Source organism: Peromyscus maniculatus, chromosome 8 (genome assembly GCF_049852395.1).
Source record: "Peromyscus maniculatus bairdii isolate BWxNUB_F1_BW_parent chromosome 8, HU_Pman_BW_mat_3.1, whole genome shotgun sequence".
In the NCBI taxonomy this organism is placed as follows: domain Eukaryota; kingdom Metazoa; phylum Chordata; class Mammalia; order Rodentia; family Cricetidae; genus Peromyscus; species Peromyscus maniculatus.
The window spans coordinates 74,116,890-74,144,666 of NC_134859.1; the positions used below are offsets into that span (position 1 = coordinate 74,116,890).

At 40.9% G+C, this 27,777-nt stretch overlaps 1 protein-coding gene across 10 annotated transcripts in view; it reads left to right on the forward strand.

The window, feature by feature from the left end:
* Trim37 (tripartite motif containing 37) overlaps positions 1-27,777 on the forward strand; it is a 136,512-nt gene that overhangs the window by 73,631 nt on the left and 35,104 nt on the right. For 5 of the 10 annotated variants that reach the window (XM_006983207.4, XM_042282543.2, XM_042282550.2 and 2 more), the window contains exons 19-24: positions 2,230-2,538; positions 13,414-13,536; positions 14,273-14,462; positions 17,468-17,586; positions 25,321-25,431; positions 27,234-27,312. In XM_006983207.4, coding sequence (XP_006983269.1) covers positions 2,230-2,538; positions 13,414-13,536; positions 14,273-14,462; positions 17,468-17,586; positions 25,321-25,431; positions 27,234-27,312 — 931 coding nt within the window. Of the gene's footprint in view, positions 1-2,229; positions 2,539-13,413; positions 13,537-14,272; positions 14,463-17,467; positions 17,587-25,320; positions 25,458-27,233; positions 27,313-27,777 lie in introns of all 10 variants that reach the window. The other 5 variants (XM_042282549.2, XM_042282544.2, XM_042282545.2 and 2 more) reach the window with 1 other exon arrangement.

Sequence of the window (27,777 nt, forward strand, 5' to 3'; positions counted from 1 at the left end):
TGTTTAATTATTCATTAAATGAAAAATGCATATCACTGCCGTGGTGGCGCATACCTGTTACCTCAGCATAATAAAGACTGAATCATGAGGATTGCTCTGAGTTTAAGGTTAACCTAATCTACATAGTGCTTTCAAGGCCAGCCTGGACTTTTATTGTGTGACCCATTTCAAGAAATCAAACAAGGGCTGGTCATGGTAACATACATCTTTTATTCTAGCAGTTGTGAGGCAATGAGTCTGAGTTCAAGCCCAGCCTGGTCTATATGCTGAGTTCCACGCCAACCATAAGATACCTAGTGTAAGACACCCCACCCACCCACACACAAATGAACATCAAAACCTGAGAAAATGTATATTAATGCACAGTATTATATGCCAAAGATAGTTAAAAGAAAAATAGGCTTTGTAGTAAGACAGAGATTTGTATAGTCCAGTCTAGGCTCTTTGAATCTGAGATAGAGCTGTTTTTACAGACAGTGATTTCCCATTAATGTCACAGTTTAAAACCAGTTAGGGCTGTTAGCTCAGTGGTGATGTGCTTGTCTAGTGTGCCCACTTGTGCACCCAGGTTTACCCCCAGCCTCCCATTCCTAGGGTTGGAGAAGCAGCATTTTTGTTGGAATGAATGCTTTCTACAACATCCTTAGTATGTAACAACACAGACTGACCTCTCCCTTACCTTTCTAAATTGTAGTATTGTATCCAACCAGTGGTATAGACAGGGATTTTGGTGATACCTCAAAGCCGCAGAGCTCACTTCCTGAACAAAATCATAGAACCTTTGTATAGAAAACAAAGCCTGAGCCACTGCAGTGGTCTGGAGGTGACAGCCAGAATCAGTTCCTCTTTTTCTTTTTTTTTTTTTTTTGGTTTTTCGAGACAGGGTTTCTCTGTGTAGCTTTGCGCCTTTCCTGGAGCTCACTTGGTAGCCCAGGCTGGCCTCGAACCCACAGAGATCCACCTGGCTCTGCCTCCCGAGTGCTGGGATTAAAGGCGTGCGCCACCGCCGCCCGGCCACTTCCTCTTTTTCTTAAAGCATACTTTCTGCAAGTCTTGCCCCTTGGTTTGAAAGATTATCTTCAACTAGGTTCTAGAAGTTGCTTTTCATTTGTGGTTCAAATACACTTTGTGTGGAGGTTCACTTAAATCAGTGGCTTTCTACCTTCCTAATGCTGCAACCCTTTAATACAGTTCCTCATGTTAGGGTGACCTCCAACCATAAAATAATTTTGTTGTAGCTTCATAACTGTAACTTTGCTGCTGTTATGTATCATAGTGTAAATATCTGATTTGCAGCATATCTGATATGCGACCCTCTAGAGGGTCACAACCCACAGGTTGAGAACCATGGGCTTAAATGATAATTGGTGGTATGTACAAAGTCCAAATGAAGCAGGTCAAGTCTGGCTCTGTAATAAACATAATTGAGAAAGCTTTAAGAGGAACAATTTTACAGTTTGATTTATAAATAGATCTAATAGATAGGTAAAATAATGTTTTTTTTTTTAAATATTGTATGTCATTGGAGAGGATACAGACTGTATTAACAGTAACATCTCTGTTCTGGAATGTTTAGTTTTCTATGGAAAATTAATAGTGAAGCAACCTGAGTTTTAAATCCAGTCGGCTAAAATAAGGATAACAGCAAGAAGGACATGGGGCAGGTAATGAAAGGAAACAGCAAAGTCTTGCATCTAACCTGTGGGTTGTGTGACCCACATGTATCAGATATCCTGTGTATCAGATATTTACATTAAAATTTATAACAGCAGCAAAATTACAGTTATGAAGTAGCAATGAAATGATTTTATGGTTGGGGTCACTACACCATGAGAAACTGTATTAAAGGGTCTCACAGCATTAGGAAGATTGAGAATTCCTGATGTAAGCCATCTCCTAGTCTCGATGCCTGTTCTTTTTTTTTGTTTGTTTGTTTTGTTTTGTTTTGTTTTTGTTTTTCGAGACAGGGTTTCTCTGTGTAGCTTTGCGCCTTTCCTGGAACTCACTTGGTAGTCCAGGTTGGCCTCAAACTCACAGAGATCCGCCTGGCTCTGCCTCCCGAGTGCTGGGATTAAAGGCGTGCGCCACCACCGCCCGGCTTGATGCCTGTTCTTTGGTGATACCATAAAACACTTTATTGCATTTGACACATTAAATTTGTGGGAACAAATGAGGTCATGAATATTAAAATTGATATGAACATGGTTTTTCACTTGCTTTCTTTTGAAGCATCATATTCTCGAAAAGATAAAGAGCAAAGGAAGCAGCAGGCAATGTGGCGAGTACCTTCTGACCTAAAGATGTTGAAAAGACTCAAAACTCAAATGGCAGAAGTTCGGTGTATGAAGAGTGATGTGAAGAGCACACTGTCTGATATAAAAGGCACTGGTGTTGCTTCTGGAGACATACAGACAAACCTTTTTTGTGCTGACCAGGCTGCTCTGGCTACCTGTGGACCTGAAAATTCTGGTAGATTACAGGATTTGGGAATGGAGCTCCTAGCAAAGTCATCAGTCGCTGGCTGTTACATACGCAACCGTAAGTGAAGAAGTTCCTATAGTGTCATTTCTCCCCTGTGCTTTGTGAAATCACATGACTGGTTGTTTTCACTTAACAATCTATCAATGTCTCTGTTCTACAGATTTAAATTAAAATGATATATTTTTTTGTATGGATATTTTGCCAGCAGGTGTGCCTGTGTAACATGTATATGCCTGGTGCCCACAGAGGCCAGAAAGAGTGTCTTGAATCCCCTGGACCTGGATTTTTAGATTGTTGTGAGCAACTGTATGGGTGCTAGGACTTGAACCCAGGTCCTCTGCAAAAGTAGTAAGCGCTCTTAACCACTGAGCCATCTCTGCCACCCTTCTTAGGAGTTAAAATAGCCTTTTTCTCCCCATCCAAAATTGAGTGACAGTTTTCTTTTTTAAGGAATTGGTGTGTGTGTGTGTGTGTGTGTGTGTGTGTGTGTGTGTGTATGTATGAGAGAGAGATAGAGAGAGAGTACAACATGGTGCACTTCAGGAGGTAAGAGGATAACTTTGTGGAGTCAGTTCTCTCCTTCCACGTGTGGATCCCAGGGTTGAACTCATGTCGTCCATCTTTAAAATGGTGTCTTTACCAGCTGAGCTACCTTTCTAATCTAATCTAATATTTTCTTTTATATGATGGAACTGTAGTTGGACTTTTTTGTGCTACTAGCTCCCAAATACTGACACGGAGACTTATTATTAAGTATGAAAGCTTGGCCTTAGCTTAGGCTTGTTCCCAATTAGCTCTTATAACTTAAATTAACCCATTTCTATTAGTCTACATTCTCTACTTGGCTCATTACCTCTCCTCAGTACCGTGCATCCTACTTCCTCCGTGTCCGGCCTGTGAATCCACCTCTAGTGTTGCTCTCTCCTTGGAAGTCCTACCTATCCTCCCTGCCTAGCTATTGGCCATTCAGCTCTATTTTTTTTTTTTTTTTTTTTTTTTTCTGGAGCTAAGGACTGAACCCAGGGCCTGCTCTACCACTAAGCTAAATCCCCAACCCCTCAGTTCTTTAATAAACCAATTAGAAGGTGCCTTGGCAGAGGCACATCTTCACGGTGTACAAAAAGATTATCCAAGAACTCGGAACTAAGGATTTTTGATTGCTAAGTCAATGCTTAGCATTAAAGGACACTTCATTATCCTTGTAGATCCTGTATTATAATGATAAGAGTCAGACAGTAAGGTGTGAAAATAATTTTAATGAATACTTACTACTATGAAACAGTAGATTAAGAATGTCTTATTTTTGGGGGGCTAGTCAGAGAAAGTCTCTATAAAGAACATATTTGAGCTGAACCCTTCAAATGCCTTGGGGAAGCAGTGTTCTGTATAAAGAGGACAGAAATGCAAATTCACTGGCACAAGACTCACTTTGAAGGGTTGAAGGGAGACCCGCTTGAGTGGGTGTGGTGAATAAGGCAGGGCAGACTGAGAGATGAAGTCAGGTAACAGGGATTAACTCGAGATCTGATAAGACTTCAGTAAGGAGTTTGAGCTGTTTATTTGTTCAGAAAGCTGCATTGTGGAGGAAGATCTAATACTAACCACTGGAGTAGCTGGTGTGAATTTAATAGTATAATCTGGAGCTAAAGCCCTCAGTAGGTGGACTTGCTCAGAGCCTGGCAGCCCTCTTGGACTGAGTTTCCCATCCTGAGTATGTGACCAGTACTGTTGTGGATGCAAAAAGAAAAGTTACTCTGTTGCATACTATACATGTCTTAGGCCAATAGGATTCAGTTCTTTGTCACAATTTTAGTTATAAAAGGCTGCATAGTTGAAAGACAGAAACGGAGGATATTTTTTGGCCTAAGCAACTTAGTGAGAGTGCTGTCATTCACTGAGCAGCAGCAGTAGGTCATAGCCACGTGTGCTAGTGTGTGTAGGTGACCCTAATCCTAGCACTTCAGGAAGATGGAGCAGGAGATCCCGAGGGTAAGGATGGTGTGAGCTGTGTGCCAGAGTCCCAGGCCGAGAGGGGTGATGGACAGGTCCAGGACACCTGTCTACCTCAGAAGCCCCCTTTCCTACCCCCCCAAGAGTCAACCGACATCCACCAAGTCAGTTGGAAGCAGTTTTTTTTGGGAGAAACGACGTCCCTATTTCTGTTCACCCACCTTTTTTTTAATAATCAAAACGTCTGGAATGTAAGGATTCTGCCACTCCAGCTATATGACCGCACATGTGCAGTTCAGTAGCTAAGCAGGGGGTCTTACATCTTATGTCATCAGTGCGCTGCGTGATTGCACAAATGCACACAGTGTGGTCACGCAATTAGCGCATGCATGGCATAGCTCCATAAGCCCACATGCACATGTGCGGGAGAATTCTTAAAAAGTCCATCACAGACTCCTCCCCTCTCTTCTGCTCTCTCCTCCTCCCCCCTCTGCATGTGTCTTCCATAGGCCTGGTCACTCTCTTCTGCCCACCTCCACAATGAAGCTCTGATACTGGGTTTTGTCGTGCCTTGTGACCTTTCTCACATGGTAACAGCGCCACTTATTATTTAAAACCAACATTCCTGCCTCTGCTGGGTTTAAAGGCGTGCTCCACCATACCCAACAGTGTTGGTGATTTTAATGGAGAAGAGAAGTCTTGGCAATGAGGCACTAATCAGACATTTAGAGGTCTGGTGAAGAAAAGGGATTGAGAGGCTGACAATGGAAATTGAAAAGAACCATTAAAACAAGTGAAAAACTAGAGGATGTATTTCGAAAACTGGGGCTGGAGAGATGACTCAGTGGTGAGGAGCACTGGCTGTACTCCCAGAGGACCCAGGTTCAATTTCCAGCACCTGCATGGCAGCTCACAACTGTCTGTAACTCCTGTTCCAGGGGATCTGACACCTTCATACAGACATACATGCAAGCAAAACACCTATCAATGTTCATAAAATAAAAATAAATTATTTTTAAAAATTTTAAGAAAGCATTCTAAAAAGAAGTGTTACTACCAATGCTTTATACTTTTGAGAAGTATCAAAAGTGTGTGGAAGAGCACACCAGTTATATATGAGATGAAAAAACAAAGCTTTCTTTAAAAAGTCGTATGTGAACTGAAGAATGTGAGGGGCTGTGTGAACTGAGAGAGAGTTTGGTATTGGGCACTGCCTATGTGTATTCATTTTCCAAGTCATACATGCTATGAAAAAGGTATGTTAAATCATGGTAAAGTATATATAATGTAAAATTTGACATTTTTAACCTTTAGTCGGGGAAGCATATGTGATAAAATTTTTGGCAAAGTGTACATAAACTAAAATTTACTGTTTCAGTCTTACAGTTGAGCAGCATTAGCACTTTGGAATTGCTGTGCTGTGCGTCCCTCACAACCATCCATCTCCAAGAGGTTTTCCTCACTTTAAAACTGCGTCCATTTATCGACAATCCCTCATTTCTCTACTCCTGGGGCCTGAGGATTGTTGCTGTCTGCTTTCTGCCTCTGAATATCTCTTTTAGGTATCACATACGATTGGAATTGTTGCAGCATTTGACACTTGGGGTTTTTTTTACTGGCTTCTTTATTTTGTATATCTCCAAGGTTCATCCATATGATGGCATCTTGCAGAACTTCTTTTTTCCCAATGGCAGAATTGTGCTGTATTGTATATAAAGAACACGTTTTGTTTATCTATTCATTCATCCTTTAGACAATTGCATTGTTTGTATCTTTTACCTCTAAACATACATATTTTTCTTTTCAAGTCCCCTTTTAAAACTCTCAGTGGCATTGCTAGATTATTCTATCCTTAGATTTTGGGGCCAGGTTTTGGGGGGACATGCTATGTCATTTTCTGTAGCGCGCGCACACACACACACACACACACACACACACACACACACTTGTTTTGTTTTTTGTTTTTCGAGACAGGGTTTCTCCGTGTAGTTTTGGTGCCTGTCCTGGATCTCACTCTGTAGACCAGGCTAGCCTGGAACTCACAAAGATCCACCTGGCTCTGCCTCCCGAGTGCTGGGATTAAAGGTGTGTGCCACCACCACTTTTAACAGGGTACAGGTTCCAATTCTCTAGATGTTCACCAGCACTTATTATTTTCTGTTTTTTTCTCTTTTCTTTCTTTTTTGAACTAGCCTTCCCAGTTAGCATAGAAATAGAATCTTGTTGTAATTTTCTTTTGTATTCATTTTCAAGATAGACTTTTGCTATGCAGCCCGGGCTGGCCTCAAACTCCTGACTCATCCTTCTGCCTCAGCTTACCCAGTCCAGGGATTACAGTTATATACTGTAAGTGGAAGTTTCTGTCCCACCTGAAACTCCCAAATACCCAACATATTCTTCCCAAATTATCACACAGAGGCTTATATTAATTATACATGCTAGGCTGATAGCTCAGGCTTATTACTAACGATCTCTTATACTGCTTAAATTAACCCATGCTTCTTATCTATATTTAGCCATATGACTTGGTATCTTTTCTTAGTATGATAGTCTCATGTTGCTTCCTCTGCATTTGGCTGGTGACTCCTGACTCTGTCTTTCCTCTTCTAAGCATTCTTAGTTTAGTTGCTCCACCTATACTTCCTGCTTGGTCAGCATTTTATTAAACCAATTCAAGTGACAAATCTTTACAGTTTACAGGAGGATTATTCCACAGCATTTCCCCCTTTTTGTCTAATTAAAAAGGAAGGTTTTTAACTTTAATATAGTAAGATTATATACAACAAAAAGTTATTAAGTAAGAAGTACAGTAACACTGTCTAATCCATTTGCATTGGCAAAAAATTAGAGAAAATACTTATTTATCTTGGTGAGTTTAGTTTTGTATCTAACTTACCTTCTATTATAACTAAGGAAAACTATAATTATATCTATCTAGTCTTCAACTCCATCAAAGACCCCAGAAGGGTAAAATGTTACCTAATGACAGGGATATCAGGCTGCCTGGACAGTCACTCAAAGTTCCTCTGCAATGTTGGGACATCCAACTCTGGCCTACAGGCCTAGCATGTCTGACAGACTTTCCTGTGAAGCAGGATTTTTGAAGGACTGTCTCACTTGGTCTTGGCAAAGTTCTACTTGTCCAGTTTGGATAGTAACTGTCAGCAATTGAGGCAGGGGCAGTTTCTTTGCCCACACGGCTAGCTTTTGTCACAAAGAAAACCATCATCCTCTTTGAAGTAATTGGTGCTGCCAGGAGCAGATTTGTCTCACTGTCGAGAAAAGTGTAAGTTCTTAAAACATTTTAAATGCCATATTCTGTAGATCTTTGAAGTGTTTGAAGATTGCCCGTTTATCTGAAATATATCTCTGTATGACCTTGAAAACCTAACTAACATTAGTATAAGTTTGCTATTATAGAAGACTATTAATATGTATTTCTTAATTATATTACATTTTTAAATGAGCTGCATAAACATAATACCCTAAACAAGAGTAGAAATATACATACAGTATAACAAAATTAACTTTAAATTTGTATCATTAAACCAAAATTCATACCAATGTAAAATACGTAAGATTAATAGTTGTATTTTTTATTAAAGTAGATTCAATAATCTACCCTTTAATCCTATCATTTCTATATCCCCATTTTCTTTTTACAACAAGATCCCTGAATCTAATCTTTGTTCAGTATTTTTTTCTATTACCGATAACAACTTGTAACCAACCCTCTAAACTATGACAAATACTCGTAATTTATTTTTGAGAATATGGGCATAGTCCTCTAGATTACTTCCTGTTGATTGGGGGCTCTCATTTCCTGTGGAAATAAAAGCATAACCTCTTCTCCAGTGTAACATATCTTTTGACTTGAATTTTGAAGTCAAGGCATTTTCAAAATAAATAGGTTGGATTAATCCAGTAACATTTATAATCAAATGTCTATTAGCAGCTGTTGCTCCTTCCTCAACAGTCAAACAATTCAAAGACAGCACAATAGCATACAGTATCCAGACTGTGTATTTTCCATCTTTATGTGGCTTTTTTTCATATTACTTTACTCCCTTTTTAAGGGTTCACTATTTTAAAACTATATATATATATTTTTAAAGATTTATTTACTTATTTATTATGTATACAGTGTTCTGCCTGCATGTATACCTGCAGGCCAGAAGAGGGCGCCAGATATTATCACAGATGGTTGTAAACCATCATGTGGTTGCTGGGTATTGAACTCGGGACCTCTGGAAGAACAGCCAGTGTTCTTAACCATTGAGCCATCTCTCCAGCCCAAAACTATATATTTATTTTTTACGATTGTCTATAGCTTCTCTTTACTCTCCCAAGCCTATGTTTATTTTTAAAAACACTGTAAACCCTTTAGAGGGTTTTTGTTTGTTTGGTTGTGTTTTATTTATTTTTTATTCTTACCACTACTACCAAGTAGCATGAAGCTTGCCACGCACAAACCCCATTCAAGTGCTTTTAGCAAGACCTCTCAAAAGAGCTGACCATGCTGACAGCAGGAACTAGGAAGCCACATCTTAAAGGAGCCATGCTTCTGCTTGCTATTAGCAAACAGAACCCACTGAGGAAAAGTAATTACCCAGAAGCTATTCTTGACTCCATTCTTTTTTTTTTTTTTTTTTTTTTTTTTTTTTTTTTGATTTTCGAGACAGGGTTTCTCTGCGTAGCTTTGCGCCTTTCCTGGAGCTCACTTGGTAGCCCAGGCTGGCCTCGAACTCACAGAGATCCGCCTGGCTCTGCCTCCCGAGTGCTGGGATTAAAGGCGTGCGCCACCAACGCCCGGCTTCTTGACTCCATTCTTGTGTGTCTAGAATCCTATTTTAAGCATTGTCAGATTTTATGTGGAAATTTCGGCCCCATGTTAAGTGCCATATATAAGCTGAAGTTTCTGTTCCGTCAGCAACTCCCAAATACCCAGCATCTGCTTCCCAAATTCCCAGCATCCGCTTCCCAAATTACTACACAGAGACTTATATTAATTATAAATACTCGGCTGGTAGCTCAAGCTTATTACTAATGATCTCTTACATTACTTAAATTAACCCATAATTTCTATCTATGTTTAGCCACATGGCTTGGTACCTTTTCTCAGTACGATATTCTCATCTTGCTTCCTCTGCATCTGGCTGGCGACTCCTGACTCCGTCCTTCTCTCCCTAGCATTTTTAGTTTTGTCACCCTGCCTGTGTGTGCTGCCCAGCTACTGGCCAATCAGCATTTTATTAAAACAATTCGAGTGACAAATCTTTACAGTGTACAAGAGGTTTATTCTACAGCAATATACCATAATGCCTGACCAAATGAGGTCTTTTATGTGTGTTTCTCCCCATCTTCCATATATTTTCAAGCTTCATACATGTTAAATTATGAGTTAATAATAATGCATTCTTTTTGCTGGTCAAAGATATTTTGTTATATACTGCACATGCTATTCATCCACTATAGTTGATATATAACACATTAAATTGCACTTTTTAACTATGATCAATGATGTGACTGTGAACATGTTTTATGTTATCATGTAGATAATACTTTATTTTGAGTGCACACTTAGAAGTGGACTTGCTGGGATAAATGGAAAAACCATCTTTAACTTTTCGAGGAATTGCCACAGTGTCATACTATTTTCAAAACCTGCAGAATTTTGTGCTTCTGCCAGACATGTGATTTCAGCTTCTCCATGTTGGCTGTAATGCTTCCTCTTGTCCCTCTTTGTTGGGAGCCCTTGATGGCCAGAGGTTTCAGTCTATCATGGCTTGGCAGGTCTCTCAAAAGCTCAGTAACATGAGGGACTCCCTCCCTCGTGAGACTTGATGGTCTTTACTTGCCCTTACCTGGAGAATGTCTCTATGCCTGGAGGACTGACCTTACCTGAAAGCTGTCTCTAAGTCTGGATGCCTGGTTTATCTCTAGGGTGACCCTTGGCTCAGTTTCCCACTAGAAGCCTTCCGCCTGCTGCACCTATGGTAATTAAGACTTGTACTAGGAGCTTTGCTATAGCACCCTGCTGCCACATAGGAAACCTTATGATAAAAGCATGCCACCTAATGTAAATTAGGGTTTGTCCCCAGACTCCCTAATATATTTTCTAATCTTATATATTTTCTATAGTCTGGAATAACGTTGAACTGATTCACTGAAATTATCTCCCAGGGGGCTGTCTCCATTGTATCCACAGCCAACCCAATCCTGCTCCCCACTTCAGCTCCCTCCTCCTTGCAGACCTACAATCCCCGAGGAAGAAGGAGAACCACACCTTTTCACGTTGCCAATTGAATTGTCTTGGCATCCTTGTTAAAGTTAGAGCATAAATGTGAAATGCTTATGGATTCTCAATTTTGATAGATAATCTGTCCATATGCTGGTACCAATTGTTTTTGGGTTTTCTTGTGTGTGTTCATTTTTTTTTTTTTCTGGCGGTGGGGAGGGAGGCATAGCAGTGTTGACTGTGGGGCTCATATATCCTAGTTCTGCCTACAACATGATCCTGTGCTCATCCCCCAGCCACCCACCTTTGTTTGAGCCTGGCTCTCACTCTGTAAAGCAGGCTGGCCTGGAGCTCACTGCAGTGCATTCAGGCTGCCCTTGAAGTTAGGACATTCCTTCTGTCTCAGCCCCCCAGTGCTAGGATTTCAGGTCTGCCACACTGCAACGCTGCCCCTCTCCGCTTACTTGCTCCTGTCTTTTCTTTTTCCTTGTTTTTGAGGTAGCATTAGAATTTTTTTTTTAACTATTTTCTTTTCTCTTTAATTTTTTTTAAAGATTCATTTATTTATTATGTATACAGTGTTCTATTTGCGTGTATCCCTGCAAGCCAGAAGAGGGAGCCAGATCTCATTACTGATGGTTGTGAGCCACCATGTGGGTGCTGGGACTTGAACTCAGGACCTCTGGAAGAACAGCCAGTGTTCTTAACCTCTGAGCCATCTCTCCAGCCCAGCATTAGAGTTTTTAAAGAGATTTACATTGATGCTAAGCCCTGGAGCTGTCAGAGGAGAGTAGCCATGCCCACTTAGTCCTGACTCCAGAGCTGAGGATCAGTGGTAGGCTCTGGAGTCACCCCTGGCAGTGGGTATGGAGGCAGTCTTCTGTTGGAGATTGCTTTTGTCATTCTAGATCCCTTACATTTTCATAGAAGTTTTAGGAACCTGTTACTATGATGTACGTTTACTTAGGAAGGAGCTTGTGGAGGTCAGAGGACAATTTAAAGGAGTTGTTTCTCTCCTCTCAGTTGTGTGTTCCAGGGGTTGAGCTCAGGCTGTCAGAGTTGGCCACAGTGCCTGAATCAGCCGCTCCATCTCGCCAGACTCTAGATAATGAGGGTGGGTTTTTTTGGGGGTGGAGTGTGGGTGGTTTTTCGAGAAAGGGTTTCTCTGTGTAGCTTTGCGCCTTTCCTGGAACTCGCTTTGTGGACCAGGTTGGCCTCAAACTCACAGAGATTCCACCTGCCTCTGCCTCCCGAGTGCTGGGATTAAAGGCGTGCGCCACCACCGCCAGCTAGATAATGATTTTTTAAACAACAACAATAAAAAAAGGCATTCTTATATAGATTGTGTTAAATCTGTAGATTAATTTTGGAAGTGTTACTTGAAGAATATTGTCTCAGTCTGAACACAAAACTGCCATTCATGCTGTTCTTATTTTCTTTCTGTAATGGATGGCAGTTTTTGATATGCAAATCTCATTAAATCTGTTTCTGAATACAATGTCTTTTGATGTTGTAAAAGAAATAGATTTCTTTTTTATGTTAAACTTTATTATAAAAACTTGCAAATGAAAACATCAAGGGTTATGAGAGGATATAAACTAATTTTGAAGTTCTAAGTCTGTCATAGATTTCTGGTTTTAGTGGTAAGATAAGTGCACAAAATATGTTCAATACTGAAAGTATAAAGTTTAACGCGAGGCTCCACAGGATCCCTCTTCTAAATGTACAGGACTTCACTGAGTTGTGTAGTCTTTGGGGCTGCTTAATTCTGGGGTGTGTTGTTTGGGATAGGAATAGTTTTTAAAGTTTATTTTGAAATTCTGTGATTTTTATCATAGTCTTTGTTAGGACAAAGGCAAACTTGCTAGTCCTGTCGTCAATAAATCTGTTGTGCTTTTCTGTTTGTTTTGGTTTGGTTTTTTGAGAGAGTCTTTCATAACCCAGGCTGGCTCTGAATTCATAATCTTCCTGCTTCTTGCTGTCTTTTTATTATTTATTATTTTGTAATTTTTTGAATATGCCTGTATGGCTGATTAGTCCTTGCTGTGGTGGTGATATTACTATCCCATCCTGTGTCATATCCTCTCCCTTGTCCCCGTCCTGTCCCTCCCCCCCCCCCTTTATTTTAGGCTATATGTTTTGTTGTTGCTACTACTTTGGTTATAATTTATTTGGTCACAAATATTTTGAAGTAATTATAATTATTATGTTTCAAATTCAGCATTGATTATCCCTTTGATCTAATCAAGCCCAATTTCCAATTGTTTAGATTATAACTGTAGTTCTCAGCCTGTGGGTCATGACCGTTTTGGAGGTTGAATGTCAGATATTTACAATACAATTCATAACAGTAGCAAAATTACAGTTATGAAGTAGCAACGAAATAATTTTATGATTGGGGTCACCACAACATGAGGAATTATTAAAGGGTTGCAGCATTAGGAAGGTTGAGAACCACTGCATTAGAGGGTTATATTTTTGTTTACACTTCATTGTCTTAATTAATACAACTTCCTAAAAATGAGATTATAGTTAATCTTATTAAGATTCTGTTTCACAATCAACAAAATTATTTTTGTCACAGAATGCTAAATAACCTATCAGGACCACAGAGTGCCCTGTTATTTTGGACATTGTAGACAGAAAACCGTCCACGTGTAGTGAGGATTAGACATTTCTCTGACTATATTGTGAGTTATGTGACATTTTACCATATTCAGAAATGCTTCTAAATGTTTTTACAGCCATAAATAAGAAGAATTCACCCAAGTCAGCTCGGGCCATAGCAGGCAGTCTGTCCCTCCGAAGAGCAATGGACTCTGGAGAAAGTAGCCTTTCAAAGGGGGACTGCCAGACTGTGTATGAAGGTAAGTTTGGGGAATTTGTAATACGGATTTTACTGGGCACATGCTGGGGAATTGATGTGTTGTAGCTTTAGTCTTGAAAGGCACCAAAGATGCTAAAATTATAGTTCAACTTCTGATTTTGTGGAACCTTTTATTGTTTATTTTTTACGAGTTTGTTTTTTTCTTTTGTCTTATTTTTGAATTTTAAAAAAGATTTTAATTATATATTTATCTGTACTTAAGAAAGTTTTAACTCTTGATTTTTCTGTCTCAGCTTCCCTAGTTCTGGGATTGCCGACATGTGCCTCTGGGCTCCAGTATTTGAAGTTTCTTGATCTCAAATCAGAACAGTGTTTTCAACTAGATTTTCTGGACTTGTCAATTTTTAAGTAATTAGTCAAAAAGATTGGGATATATATATATATATATTTTTTAAGTTTTTCACAGTTTAAAATGTACATATAGTAGCCTGGAAAGATGGCTCATGGCTTAGAGCACTTTTTTGTTCGTTCAGAGGACCTGGGTTCGATTACCAACACCCCCATGGTGACTCACAACCATCTGTAACTCTACTTCCAGGGGACCTGATGCCCTCCTCTGGCCTCCATTAACACAGGCACGCACGGTGCACACTCATACATGCAGACAAAACTACTCTTACATTTAAAATTTTTAAATTAAGAAAATTATGCAAATAAAGTAATTTTCTACACTAAGAGACTTTCATGTGTATTGTCTTCTCCCTCCTTTCCTGAAGGCTCCCCAGGAAGCTCTCAATCTGGGAGCAGACACAGCTCTCCCCGAGCCCTGACCCATGGCCTCATTGGGGATATTCTGCCCAAAAGTGAAGACCGACAATGCAAAGCTTTGGATTCTGAAGCTGTGGTGGTTGCAGTTTTCAACGGCTTACCTACTGTTGAGAAAAGGAGGAAAATGGTCGCCTTGGGGTAAGTAATACTCTCGTTGTTTGGAGCTTGATGTCTACATTATAATGAACTAAATTATTTCTGCTTTGTTAGTGTTTGAGGTGTGCATTAAGTTTTTTATTGCATTAAAATGTCACTCTGTTTAAAAATGATGTCATTCTGTGACCCTCTGGCGCTCTCCTCTCCAGCCCACCCTCCCCCCTGCCTGGGACGGCAGTCCCCCTGCTGACTGCTCTTTTCCAGAGGGAGCCAGCACAGCCAGCTTAGGGTTCTTTTCACTGACAGCAGGAAAACTTGAGCAGCCTTTGCCGTGGGAGATGTGTGTGTGCTTGAACTTTATGTGTTGCCTTGTTTTAATCTGTTGTGCATCCTTCCACGGTGTGTGTGCTGGGTCATGTGTCGTAAGTGAGTCACAGGTTTGTGTGGAGTAAAGTACTTCCAGTAATTGTATTGAGTATTATTGTTGTGTTTGTTTGTTTGTTTTGAGAGTGGGTCTCATATAGCACAGGCTAGATCTTCAGCTCTTGATCCTCCTGGCTTAGCCTCCCAAGTGCTGGGATTATAAGCATTAGCCACATGCCTGGGTTCATTACCTGTTTTTAAAACACTGCTTTGATCTCACTCATTTTCTATCTTTTGAAATCATTCTCTAAAATGCTAGTTTGGAATTTCCAGAAAAGATAAATGGTGATTGGCATCTTTATCTTTATTCAAAACCCATCATGTCAATTAAATTTACAACCATTCCAAAAAAAGTGATTAAAGAAGGTATTGTCAGCAGGGCGGTGGTGGTGCACGCATTTAATCCCAGCACTCGGGGGAGGCAGAGACAGGCGGAATCTCTGTGAGTTCAGGCCAGCCTGGGCTACAGAGTGAGTTTCAGGAAAGGCGCAAAGAAACCCTGTCTCGAAAAACAAAAACAAACAAAAAAGAATGTATTGTCTATGGATGTGTTAGTTGAGCCATCAATATTCATCTGCTGATCTGTTACATAAACATTAAATATGTTTCTAATTTAAATAATGGAATAGTTTTCCGTGGAGACTTTGGAAAGGTCTTTATAGGAAGACCAGCATCTTATGTTTGGCTCATTACCAAATCCAGAAGGACAGGCAGAGGTTTAATTTTGTTTTTAATTCAGGGTTCAACAGTAGAAAAGAAAATCACTAGAGAGCCTGGCATGGTGGTGAACTCTTATATCACAGTTACTGAGGAGACTAAGGGCCAAAGGATTGAACATTGGGGATCTTGTGTGGGCAACCTTGTAAGATCCTGGCTCAAAATAAAATTTTCAAAATTGCCTAGAGATACAGCTCAATGGTAGAGCATATCTTAGCATGTACATTGCCATTATCATGGTTCAGTCCCTAGTATTGGGGGTGGAGAGGGGGTGTCTAGGGGAGGGGCAATTAGGAAACTTACCTTCCCTATCACCTAGCCTGATATACACATTTCTTTCAAGTTAAAGATACAACTAGCTTGCTTTCTTTTATTTATTTATTTTACCTTTAAAAGTATTTATATATATAGACATTTTGTCTGCATGTATGTCTGGTGCCCATGGGGGCCAGAAGAGAGTATTGGATTCCCAGAACTAGAGTCACAGACATTTGTAAGTTGCCATATGGATGCTAGGAATCAAACCTGGGTCTTCTAATAGCTAGTGCTTTCAAACACTGGTCTATCTCTCTGTCTCCTAGCTTCATATTTAGTTTATTATAGAGGTATCTGTATCATTTAATCATAAACATTATATATATATATGTGTGTGTGTGTGTATATACATATGGAACATAAAATTTTGTGTAAAAGTTCAAAGTTCTTTCACAGCAGTTGAATTATCTACACAAGATTGGGCACATCAACACTCTGTCATGGAAGTGGGAGGTACAGACTGTGGCCACCCGCCCACCCCCACCCCCCACTCCTTCAAGTTCAAAAATAGTTAATAGTTGATGAGGAAGAGAAAGAGTCTTCGGTAGTAAGGTGCCCATACTCTGAACAAACCCTCACCCATGCTGCTATAAGCAACCTTAATGAAGTTCATTGCTTTCCCAAAAAGGAAAAAAATAAAAGATATTAAAGTAGAAGGTGAATGTCTTAATTACTATTCTATTGCTGTAACTAGACACCATAACCAAGGCTACTCTTATAAAATGAAAGCATTTAATTGGGAGCTTGCTCACAGTTTTAGAGGGTCAGTCCATGCTCACCATGGTGGGACACACACAGGCACGATGCTGGAGCAGTAGCTGAGAGCTCACATCTGATCCTCAAGCTACAGGAGAGACAGGGATGGGCCTGGTGTGAGCTTTTAAACCTCCTCCAGCAGAGCCACACTTCCTCCTCATCCTTCCCAAACTGTTCCCCTAACTGGGGACCAAGCATTCAAACACAGGAGCCTATGAGGGCCGTTCTCATTCCCACCTCCACAATGAGCTAGTTAGGAGTACAATGTCCGCCTGCTTCATAGGGATGCTTTCCTGCTTGTGTCTTTCTTCCTCCTTGCTTCACTTGTAGTAATAAGGCAAAAAAGTAAATAATAATTAAGGAGTTCCCAGTGAAAATGGGAAAAACAGTAAGTGGAGGAAATGTCCTTGTTTCTGTCTCTGCCCTCACTTAGCCCTGCCGCTCTCAGCTTTTCGTCTGCTGTGCCTTCTCTGTTGTTGTGTATATTAAGCAACTGTGGCTGTCGTCACCAGTAGTTTACCTTGATTTCTTACTAATGCTTCTCTCAGCCTTTCAACAGTCGTGTTTATTTGATTTGTTTATTTTAATTGATAGCCATTGACAAACCATTTAAGAAATAGCAGAGAGATCCTGCATACTTTGTCTTTGTCCCCTACTGATAGCATTTTGCATAACTATCCACACATTATCATAAACAGGATTTGGTAATCTGCCATTTCATAACCTTTTATTCTGAATCTTAAGTGAAATTTTAAAAAAGAAAAAAGAAAAAAAAGAAAATATAGATTATTGTGTCACTTATTAGACATTTGAAAATATGTTTTTCCCTCTTTGAGGGCTAACGCAAAAGGAGGTCGCCTGGAAGGAATGCAGATGGCAGATTTGGAAAGTCATTCGGAAGCTGGGGAGTTACAGCCCGCACTGCCTGAAGGTGCATCAGCTGCCCCCGAGGAAGGTGAGGAGTGACAAGAACAGTCAGGGTCGGCGAGCAGGAGACCCCGAGTTCTCAGTGACTGTAATAGTAGGAAGCGATTGCTTAGTAAAATGTCACGGAAATGTAACAGGCGTCTTTGAACACCAAGTTAATTGGCCACTTTTTATGACTTACAAGGACATTGTATACAGAGAACAGCAAAAATGGGTTAAGTTACTGCATAAAAGGGTCTGTCTTGGGTGGGCATGGTGGTTGGTATACATCAATAATCCCAACACTAGGAGGCAGGAGTGGCTAGATCTCTTTGAGGTACAGGCCAAACAGGTCTACATATCGAGTTAGTCCAGCTAGGGCTACATAGTGAAACCTTCATTGTTTTGTTTTTGTTTTTTAAAAAATGTTTGGGTGTGGTGGCGCATGCCTTTAATCCCAGCACTTGGGATGCAGAGGCAAGTGGATCTCTCTGAGTTTGAGGCCAGCCTGGTCTACATAGTTCTAGAACTGCTAGAGCTATATAGAGACCCTGTCTCAAAAAAAAGAAGAAGAAGAAGAAAAATTAAAAATGACCAAAAGAAAAGAAATGAAGGAAGGGGGAAAAAAGAGGACAGAGAACATACCTTACCAGATACATAAGTGCAAAATCTCCAGAACTGCAGATAGTTCATATACTTAGTCAATAATGTACACCTACTTGCCAATCACTGAATTTTGACTAACGACTGAGACACAATATTATAAGAGACACGTGCCCCCTAAACAGCTGATTAGGGGATAGATAAGAGATGACTCAGTCATTAACAACACTTACTCCCTTTCCAGAGGACCCGAATTTGGTTCCCAGAGTAAATGCCTGGTGGCTACAACTGCCCGAAACTCCAATCCCAGGAGTTCATACAGGCTCTCCTGGCCTCAAGGGATGCCTACACGTGCATGACATACACTCATGTAGACACATACACATAAATGAAACTCAAAATCTTAAACAAAACAATTAATTAGTTAATTAGAATACTGTTAATCTTTTGTTTGAAGTCAGTTTTGATTAATGTCTGCAAATTGCTATTTTTTAAATTTATTTTCATCATGTGCATGTATGTGTGTCTATGTGTGGGTATGCACACATGTGTACCAGTAGGTGCCCATGGAGGCCAACAGCGTTAGGTCCCACTAGGGCTGAAGTTACAGGCTGATCTGCCTGATCGTGGGTCCTGGGAACTGAGCTTAGTTCCTCTGTAATAGAGGTTCACACTCTTTACCACTGAGTCATTTCTCCAGGCTTCCTTTGCTCTTACAGGAGAATTCCCCACTTTAACTATTTATAAAGTTCCCTATGACAATCTAATTCAGCTCTACAAACTTACCTCAGTTATAATGTTTAAGATTTTTTTCCAAGATTGTTTATCTGATAACAAATGAGATACTTGGTTATTTTTATCAATAGAAGTTTCTTAAGACAATGCTATGTCTATTGCCCTTGCTATATTTTATAAGTTAGCAGAAAAGAATAACAGCTTTCAAAGAAATTTTGATTTCTCCCAGTGAAACCATGACTTTCCTCTTCCTGAATTTCAGTCATTGATGAGCTGTTGTCTCGAGTGGGTGTATAGGTGCTAGCATATTGATTCTGGCTGTCCTGGAGCAGGGCAGGTGTATGGTGGCATTTGGGGGTTTTCTTTCTTTTTTTAATGCATGTGGTAGGGAGTTGCACATGTGTGCAGACGACAACCTTGGGAATTTTTTAGTTACTTTTCTGTTTCTGTGATAAAACACCATGACCAAGGCAACTTATGAAACAAAGAGTTTAATTGGGCTTATGATTCCAGAGGGTTAGAGTCCATGATGGCAAAGTGAAGACCTGACAGCAGGAACAGCTCAGAGCTCACATCTTGATCCACAAGCAAGAGGCAAAGAGCCCACTGGGAATGGTACTTTCAAGACCTCAAAGCCCACCCCCAGTGACACCCCTCCTCCAAGCCCACATATCCTAATCCTTCCCAAACAGTTCCACCAACTGGGAACCAAGTATTTAAGCATATGAGCCTATGGGGCTCATTCTTATTCTGCAGGTATGTCTGCTGGTTCCACACAGCTTGGTCCTGGAGACTGCACAAATACAGGGAATAAAACAAGGACAGATACACAGAGGGAAAAGTTGGGTTATGTGCACTGTGATGGAATGGCTCCAACTACAAATCAACCTGGAACTTCAGTCCATTTATTATGTACAGGAGGAGGATTTAGTGTCAGTCAGCCAGCAGTTTCCAGCTGCAGACATCCAGGAGGAAGCTGTAGTTGCTACCCTTTCCACACACTGGTCAATTGTTTGTAAGCTCTCATTCTTGGGTATACTATCAACATTTGTACTATGACCAGGGCAAGGCTTTGCCATACCTGTGAGCCTCAGCCCAGGGAGAAGACTATGCCAATCCCGTAGGTCTGAGGCATGGGCTATACCCACGTCAAACAATACACATTCACTCAGGGCTTTCTCAGTTTCCCACAGCTGTCTTCCTCCTTTATGATGGCTTCTCACCAGTTTGACTATATTGGGTTTTTTTCATGGGTTCTGGGAATGAATTCACATTTTTGTACTTATGAGGGAAATATTTTAGTGTTAGCTACTTGTTTTACATAATACCTGATGGAGTAATTTAAAGGAAGAAGTATTGTTCTGATCTCTAGTTTGAGGGGTACAGTTGCTCATAGTAGAGAAAGACTGTCAATGGGAGAAGGAGGCCGCAAACAGAGAGATGAGTGTTGGTGAGCTGGCTTTTTCACTTGTGTTCTTCCCAAGACCCCAGTCCGTGAGATGGTACTGCCCATGTTTCAGGTGACTCTTTTTTCCTCAGTTAAACCTAGTTGGAAACACCTCCACAGACACACACATAGATGTATCTCCTAGGGGATTTTAAATCCAGTAAGTCAACAGTGAAGATTAACCATCATTGGCCAGGGATGAGCTTGAACACATCTCTGGGTTCAATTCCCAGCATTACATAAACTATAGATGGAAGGAGATCATAAATTTGGTATCATCCTTGAATTTACCATATAGCAAGTTCAGAGCCAATTTAGATTACATGGTACCTTGTCTCAAAAAAAAAATAATATTAAGAATATTGCATGTATTTGACATTAGTTGCCAGAGTCCAGCTCTAGCAGGATTCAGGTCCCAAAGAGGAGGCATGGAGTTGGCGAGGGAAGGAGACTGACCCAGTCTGGGGGGAATCAGGATGGCTGCCTGTTTATTGAAATAGGCTACACCTTATATACTATATATGTATATAAGTATATACATACATACATACATACATATATATATATACACATATATATAAGCATATGTACCATGGTTTAACCACAAGCAATATTGAAAGCAAACTTAATGATTCTGGAAGGAAAGCGGTCATCCATGTCGTTACAACATTTTTCTTGAAGCAAAAAACAATACATTTAACAAGAATATAAATACCTCTTGTCCTTTAAGGTTCAGTAACCCATTAGGTCTTCTCTTAGACTTCCTCTTGTTGGTCAGGAAGTATTAGACATTGACTCCTGAGAAACAAACCCATAAGAGCGATTTTTCACTCTTCAAGGGCATGACATAGTGTTTGTACCATGTAGCAACAATAATTTTATGGTTGGGAGTCACTACAACATGAGGAACTGTACTCAAGGGTGGCAGCATCAGGAAGGTTGAGAACCACTGCTTTAGAAGGAGGTGAGAAGGGCAGCTGTAAATTATTAGTAGATAAAAAACAAATTGCCTGCTTCTCTGTGAATTTCAAGCATCTGATTGTTAAGAGAGATGTCTCCATCTGTCCATCTGGCTTCGGCTGGCTGACATAGAGCCTTTCAGAATTTGTTACAACTACAGGTGTCTGTGTCCCGTCCCCGTTGTCGTCCCCCCCCCCCCTGCATTGTAGTATTTCTGAAACATCTTATAGTTAATAATGTCTCAAGCACCATCAGTGAGGGAATAGTACTAAAAGGTCAAGTGTCTAACTGCAATTTGGAGAATCAGTCTGTGTTTTCAGGAACCAGTTCCATGAGGGGCCACAAGATGGGAGTAGTGTTTCACAGATGGAGCTAGGGTTTGTTTTCTTGTTTGGCATTGGTTCATGTCTGTAATCTTAGTACTTGGGGAGCTGAAGCAGGGGGATTACCTCAGTTTGAGGTCACACTGAGCTGTTGTTAGTTTTAGGCCAGACTGGACAATGGAATGAGACTGTGACTGTCTCAAAAACAAACCAAAAAAGGGAATACTTGTATATTCCTCTTCAGAGCAAGAATGTTTCATGTGCATGTGTTCTTTATGAAAAGTGGAGAAGCCAGTCAGTGGTGGTGTGTGCCTTTAATCCCAGCATTCAGGAGGCAGAGGCAGGCAGATCTCTGGGATCAAGGCTAGCCTGGTCTATAGAACAAGTTCCAGGACAAATAGAGCTGTTACAAAGAAACCCTGTCTTGGAGAAAAGAAAAAAAAAAAGTGGAGACGTTTAGTAATGTCCAGGTGCAAACTTTGTATTCTGAACACCGAAGAATAAATGTTACCTAGATGCTTGAAAACATACAGGTTTTTGCTTGAAAACATACAGGTTTTGTTTGTGTGTGCTCACACATGCACGGGTGCACATTGGTGTTTTGCCACGGGTGCCAGGTCCCCTGCAACTGGAATTACAGACAGTTGTGAGCTGTCATGTGGGTGCTAGGAATTGAACCCAGGTCCTCTGGAAGAGCAGTCAGTGCTCTTAACCACTGAACCATCTCTCCAGCCCCCCTACTGTTTTCTTTGGTGGAAAAAATTTTAAATTTAACATTTTCTTGCTTCATGTACATTGTTTGCATTGGTTTGGATATTTGTTGGTTTGGTTTTTTCAAGGCAGGGTTTCTCTGTGTAGCAGCTCTTGCTGTCCTGGAACTCATTCTGTAGACCAGGCTGGCCTCGAACTCACAGAGATCTGCCTGACGGCCTCCTGAGAGTTGGGACTAAAGGCATGCACCACCACTGCCCAGCTGCATTGTGTGCACACCTTTTTTGAGACTCCTGCTTCCCCAGTTATTCTTGTGATCTGTCCTAGAAACTTCCTCAGAATTCTTTGACATTGAGCATTTGTTAGAGAACCCAGTGTCTGTGTCACTGTGGCATTGATTACTGATGCACTTTCTGGGTTCTAGATTGTGTCGTGGACATTTGTGGCTGATGCAGTGGGACATTTTTATATGACATCATGAAACCTGAGTTGGCTAGTTTGCCTCAGCATTTGACTGCAGCAGTATTCCTACCCCTGTTCAGTTTTCGGAGTCCTTAAGAAGCTGTGCCATGATTTTGTCCAGAGTTTATTGCTGTTAGGTGAGAGCCTTCCCTCCCAAGATGTCTGCATTCGCTTTATCCATAGAGCTGTAGCTCCTGAACAGCTCTTGTGGTAAATTCTGAGATTTGAACCTTGGGTTTAAATCCCAAACCTAAAGGCTGCCCATGAGCTAAAAGCCAGAGCGCATGCTTGGTGTGTGTAAGCATTTGGAGACACTGTTGACCTTAGTTTAACATTTTTGTTCCCTTAACAAGCCTGCCATAAGCACGAAGTTCCTTGCTGTTTCTTTTTTAATTTTTAAAATTATGCTTGTTTGTGTGTACTGTATGTGATGTGTCCATGGCTCCCCTGTGGAGGTCAGAGGAATCAACGTAGGAGTCTACTTGAGGGAGTCGGTTCCCTTCCTCCATCCTCTACGGCCCTTTGACTCTTTTCTTGTACCTATGGCAGACTTGTGTTTTTCATTTTGTGTTCTTTCAAAGAGAATTTTAGTTTTTGGAGCTGGTGAGATGACCCAGTGGGTAAGGGCATTTGCTGCCAAGCCTGATGACCTGCGTTTGATCCTCAGAGTCCACATGCACATGCGCACACACATTCTCTCCCCCACCCCCACTAAAAAACCCCAAACCCAAACAACAACAACAATAAAACCCCTGCAAACCACACACTTTGGAAAGAAGACTTGGAGGAATGGAACTGGAGCTGACCTGGAAGCCTCCTCCCTGAAGACGCTTATAGCGCCAGAAGGCATTACCAGGGGAGAAAAAAAAATGGATAGTCCTCTCTAGCTGTGACACCTACAACCACAACAATGACCAGATAGCAAGATAGCCGACATGGTACAGTAGTGGCACTTCATATCCCGGGGTAACCAACATTTGTCTATTTGGACTTCAGGCCCTCTTACTGGGGGGATTTCATGCTCAGTACTGTAAATCTAGCCAGCATCTGTGGCTGGTAAGACCATGGGCCCTAGAGTCCTACTGCCACGCCCCTAAACTAGTACAATTGTAACTGCATTCTAAATACTTATTCTTGTAACTGAAGATAAATGTAGCTCTTACAAGATAAATGTAGCTCTTACAAGATAAATGTAGCTCTTACATACCCATACCTCATCAAAGAAGCCTCTTCCTGCAGCAGACAGAGACATCCATAGGAAGCCATGACCGCTGAAAGTGCAGAGAGCCGCCTGGTGGGTGCCCAGCCCCAGTTGTTAACTTCTAATACAAACTGAAGGCTCGGCGTACGCCACAGAAGGGACAAGGAGGTGTGTGGTTCTTCAAGACAGGGTTTCTCTGGGTAGCCTTGGCTGTCCTGGAACTTGCTGCTTAGACCAGGCTCAGAGATCCACCTGCCTCTGCTGCCCAAGTGCTGGGATTAAAGGTGTGCACCACCACTGTCCAGTGGGACAGAAAGTGTATTCCATATATGACAGGGAAACCATATACAATGGAACACTATTGAGCTTTAAAAATCAACGAAATCACATCATTTGCGGGAACATAGATTGAACTGGAGAGTATTGTTTTATTAAATATTGTTTTTATTAAAGTAGGCACAAAAAGAAGAAATAACACGTTTTCACTTATATATAGAAGTTAAAAAGTTGATCTTGAAGCCAAAAAAAAAAAAAAAATAGTGGCTACCAGAACCTGGAAGAGGGTTGAGTGGTGATGGAGAATTAAGTGAGGATACTTAATGGACATAAAGACAGTTGAGCAGCAGGAATAACTTAGTGTTCCAAAGTTCAGTAGGATAAGTGTGGTCGACTATGATTAATATAATATTTTATAATAGCTAGTAGAGAGGATTTGAATGTTCCCAACCCAGATAAATGATACACAGCTAAGCTGGTAGATATGTCAACTGTCCTGGTCACTACATATTATAAATAGGTATAAAGTGACATACTACACCCTGTGTAGAATTACTAGGTGTTAATGAAAAATATATAATTGAGTCTCTACAGTCAAAATTGATTATACATACAAAAATGAGAAAGACAAATAGATTTGAAACCATTTACTACTAGAAATCTTGGAATTTTCTATGCATTTCTATTACGTATGCTTATATTTGTGAATATTTGTGGCTGGAGACTATTGGTCCTTATAATAAACCAGATTGAAAGAGTGCCTGTTTTGGGGGGTATTGTTGTTGTTGTTGTTTTGTTTTTACAACTTGCTAAGGAAGTTTTTAATGTGGAAAACTTTTTCTCACTATACTGAAATTAATACTGGCTTCACAAAACCTTCAAGGGTTAGGGTATTTAGTTCTATTGAGGAACAGAGTACAGTTGATGCTTCTAAAAAGCTGCAGAGAATTGACGTTTGTGTGGCTCCTGTTCAATAGGGGTCTCAGCTCAGTACATACGAGCTTTCTCTTTGCTGTCACCAGACAGTGGGTTCTTACCAGACGTGTTCTCCCTTCTGCCGGCCAGGAATGAGCAGCGACAGCGACATTGAATGTGACACCGAGAACGAGGAGCAGGAAGAGCACACGAGCATGGGCTCCTTCAATGACCCGTTCCTGGCTCAGCCCCCCGATGAAGGTGCAGCATGTTGTCATTTTACACAGGTTCATAAAAGCGTCGTTGCCGCTGCTGCTGCTGCTGCTGCTCTTTCTGCCTCTGCTGCTGCCTCTGCTCACTCTGTTCTGCTGCTTTTACATCTTGTTAAAAAATTACTGTCATTTATGAGAGAATACTCTATGGTAGATGATACGGTAAGTACCGAGGAAGTTGTCAGGCTGTTTGGCCAGTTAGTCGCCTGAGTGCCACTTCCTGTGTGGAAAAGCCTGCAGCCTGGTGTTGTGTACTTGTGGCCGAGGATACTTGAGAACAAAGAGTTTTCAGCAGGGACAGAGGACGAGCTATAGCACTTAAATATTCAACCCACACCCTGTGATAGGAAGGATTGCCTGTCTCTGCGGAAGTTTCATGTGAATGGGGTTTTTAGTTTTTGTTTTGTATTTTTACCTCTTCAGAAATTTTTCTATTTTCTAGCATGCTGTAACTTTTTTTTTTTTTAACGATCTATTTATATGTATACAGTATTCTGCTTGCATGTGTGACTGCATATCAGAAGAGGGCACCAGATCTCATTACAGATGGTTGTGAGCCACCATGTGGTTGCTGGGAATTGAACTCAGGACCTCTGGAAGAACAGCCAGTGCTCTTAACCTCTGAGCCACCTCTCCAGCCCCCACATGCTGTAACTTTAAAAACCCCTTTTATTTCTTATGTATGCATACAAATCCTGGAATCAGTTTTTTATTCCTTCATATTCCCACAGAAAGTAATTCTTAGTGAAAAAACTGAACAAGAGAAATCTGTTAATATTTTTCCCTTCAAAAAAATTATTTGTGCCAGGAGTGGTAGTATGTGACTTTAATCCTAGCACTCCTGACTTAGAGGCAGGCAGGTCTCTGCATTTGAGACCAGCTTGATTTACAGAGCAAGTTCTAGGACAGCCCTGTGTTTTTTAAAAAGTCATGTGTATGTGAGTATGGGGTTGTGCATGTCAGCGACTTCATGGAGATGAGAAGACCACTGCAGGGAGTCAGTTCTCTCCCTCCACTTTACTTTGTGGCAGTCCTCCTTGTTTCTGCCATTGCACTCGACTCCAGACTAGGTGGCCTCGAGATTCTGGGTGACTCTTGTCTCTGCCCCATCTTGCCATAGGGATGCTGGGCTTACAGATGTGTCCCATCAAATCCATTTCTAAGAATTTAACCAAACAGATTGTTTAGTTAATTCTAAGAATTTAACTAAACAGGTTGTTTAGTAAATTCTAAGAATTTAACTAACTAATTGTAAAATGACAATTTAAGTAAACAGATACAGTATTAAAGGAAAGTGCACTGTGAGGTACCCGGCTTATGCTGGGGGTTCCCTTCTCAGTACAGTGGCAAGTATTTGATGGTTTCCCATACTCTGACATCTTCAGCAATTCCCTCTGCTTCTAAAGAAGTGTCCGGCTTTGAGGCACCTTGCTGAGTGCAAGTAGGATTTTGCAGTGATGTCGCGGGCAGTTGAAGTGTGTGAGGAACATCTGTGTCCATGGACTCTGAGGCTGGAGTGTCGCCATCTCTGTTCCTCAGGCAGTGTTCCAGAAGGATGAGGTGTCGCTGTGGTTTTCCTCTTCTAATTGTGGGTGTCTGTACCTGTTTTGTTTTTCCCTCTTACTCACATTCAATTTAAATCACAAATTCTCTGAAGACAGAGGCTTGTTCTCCCCCCCAGCACATCTTTATCAGTCTGTAAGACATTTGGTAAGATCACGAAAGACCTGGGCCAAGAAAACATGTCTTCTGACATTCTTTTTTGTTTTTTCCCTTTCAATTTTTTCTTAGATTCACATTCCAGTTTTCCTGATGGTGAACAAATTGACCCTGAAAATCTCCACTTCAGTACCGATGAAGGCGGTGGAAGGTAATTGCCAGACACGAGAACCAAGTTACAAGCTACCTGGGCCCTGAAATTTGGTGGAAGTTGGTGCTCAAAATTGTCAGCAGTCAGATAATCAGATTTAGTGTCCTTTGTTCATCTTCTCTACCTGAAATAGTAACTTTGAACCTGTAAGAAGGAACACAGTTCTAGTATAGAGACAGTAATAGTACAGGGGAAGGATGAAGCGGGGGAAGTTCCTTCTCATGTAATGAACTAACAGTGTAGTGCTCCGTTAATTTAGCAAATTAGCGCATTAACAGAGGCAGCTTGTCTGCAGTACGGAGAGCCTGCGAAGTGCCAGAAAGCACCCAGAGGCAGTGTGTGACTCCGTAACTCGTTCAGCATCAGTGCTCTTCTTTCTTTGGCTCATGGTTTAGATGGCTGTGTTTTAAGTTTTCATTAGTTTGTAGTTTAATTAGGGCCTGTATAATAGTGAACAGAAAATTT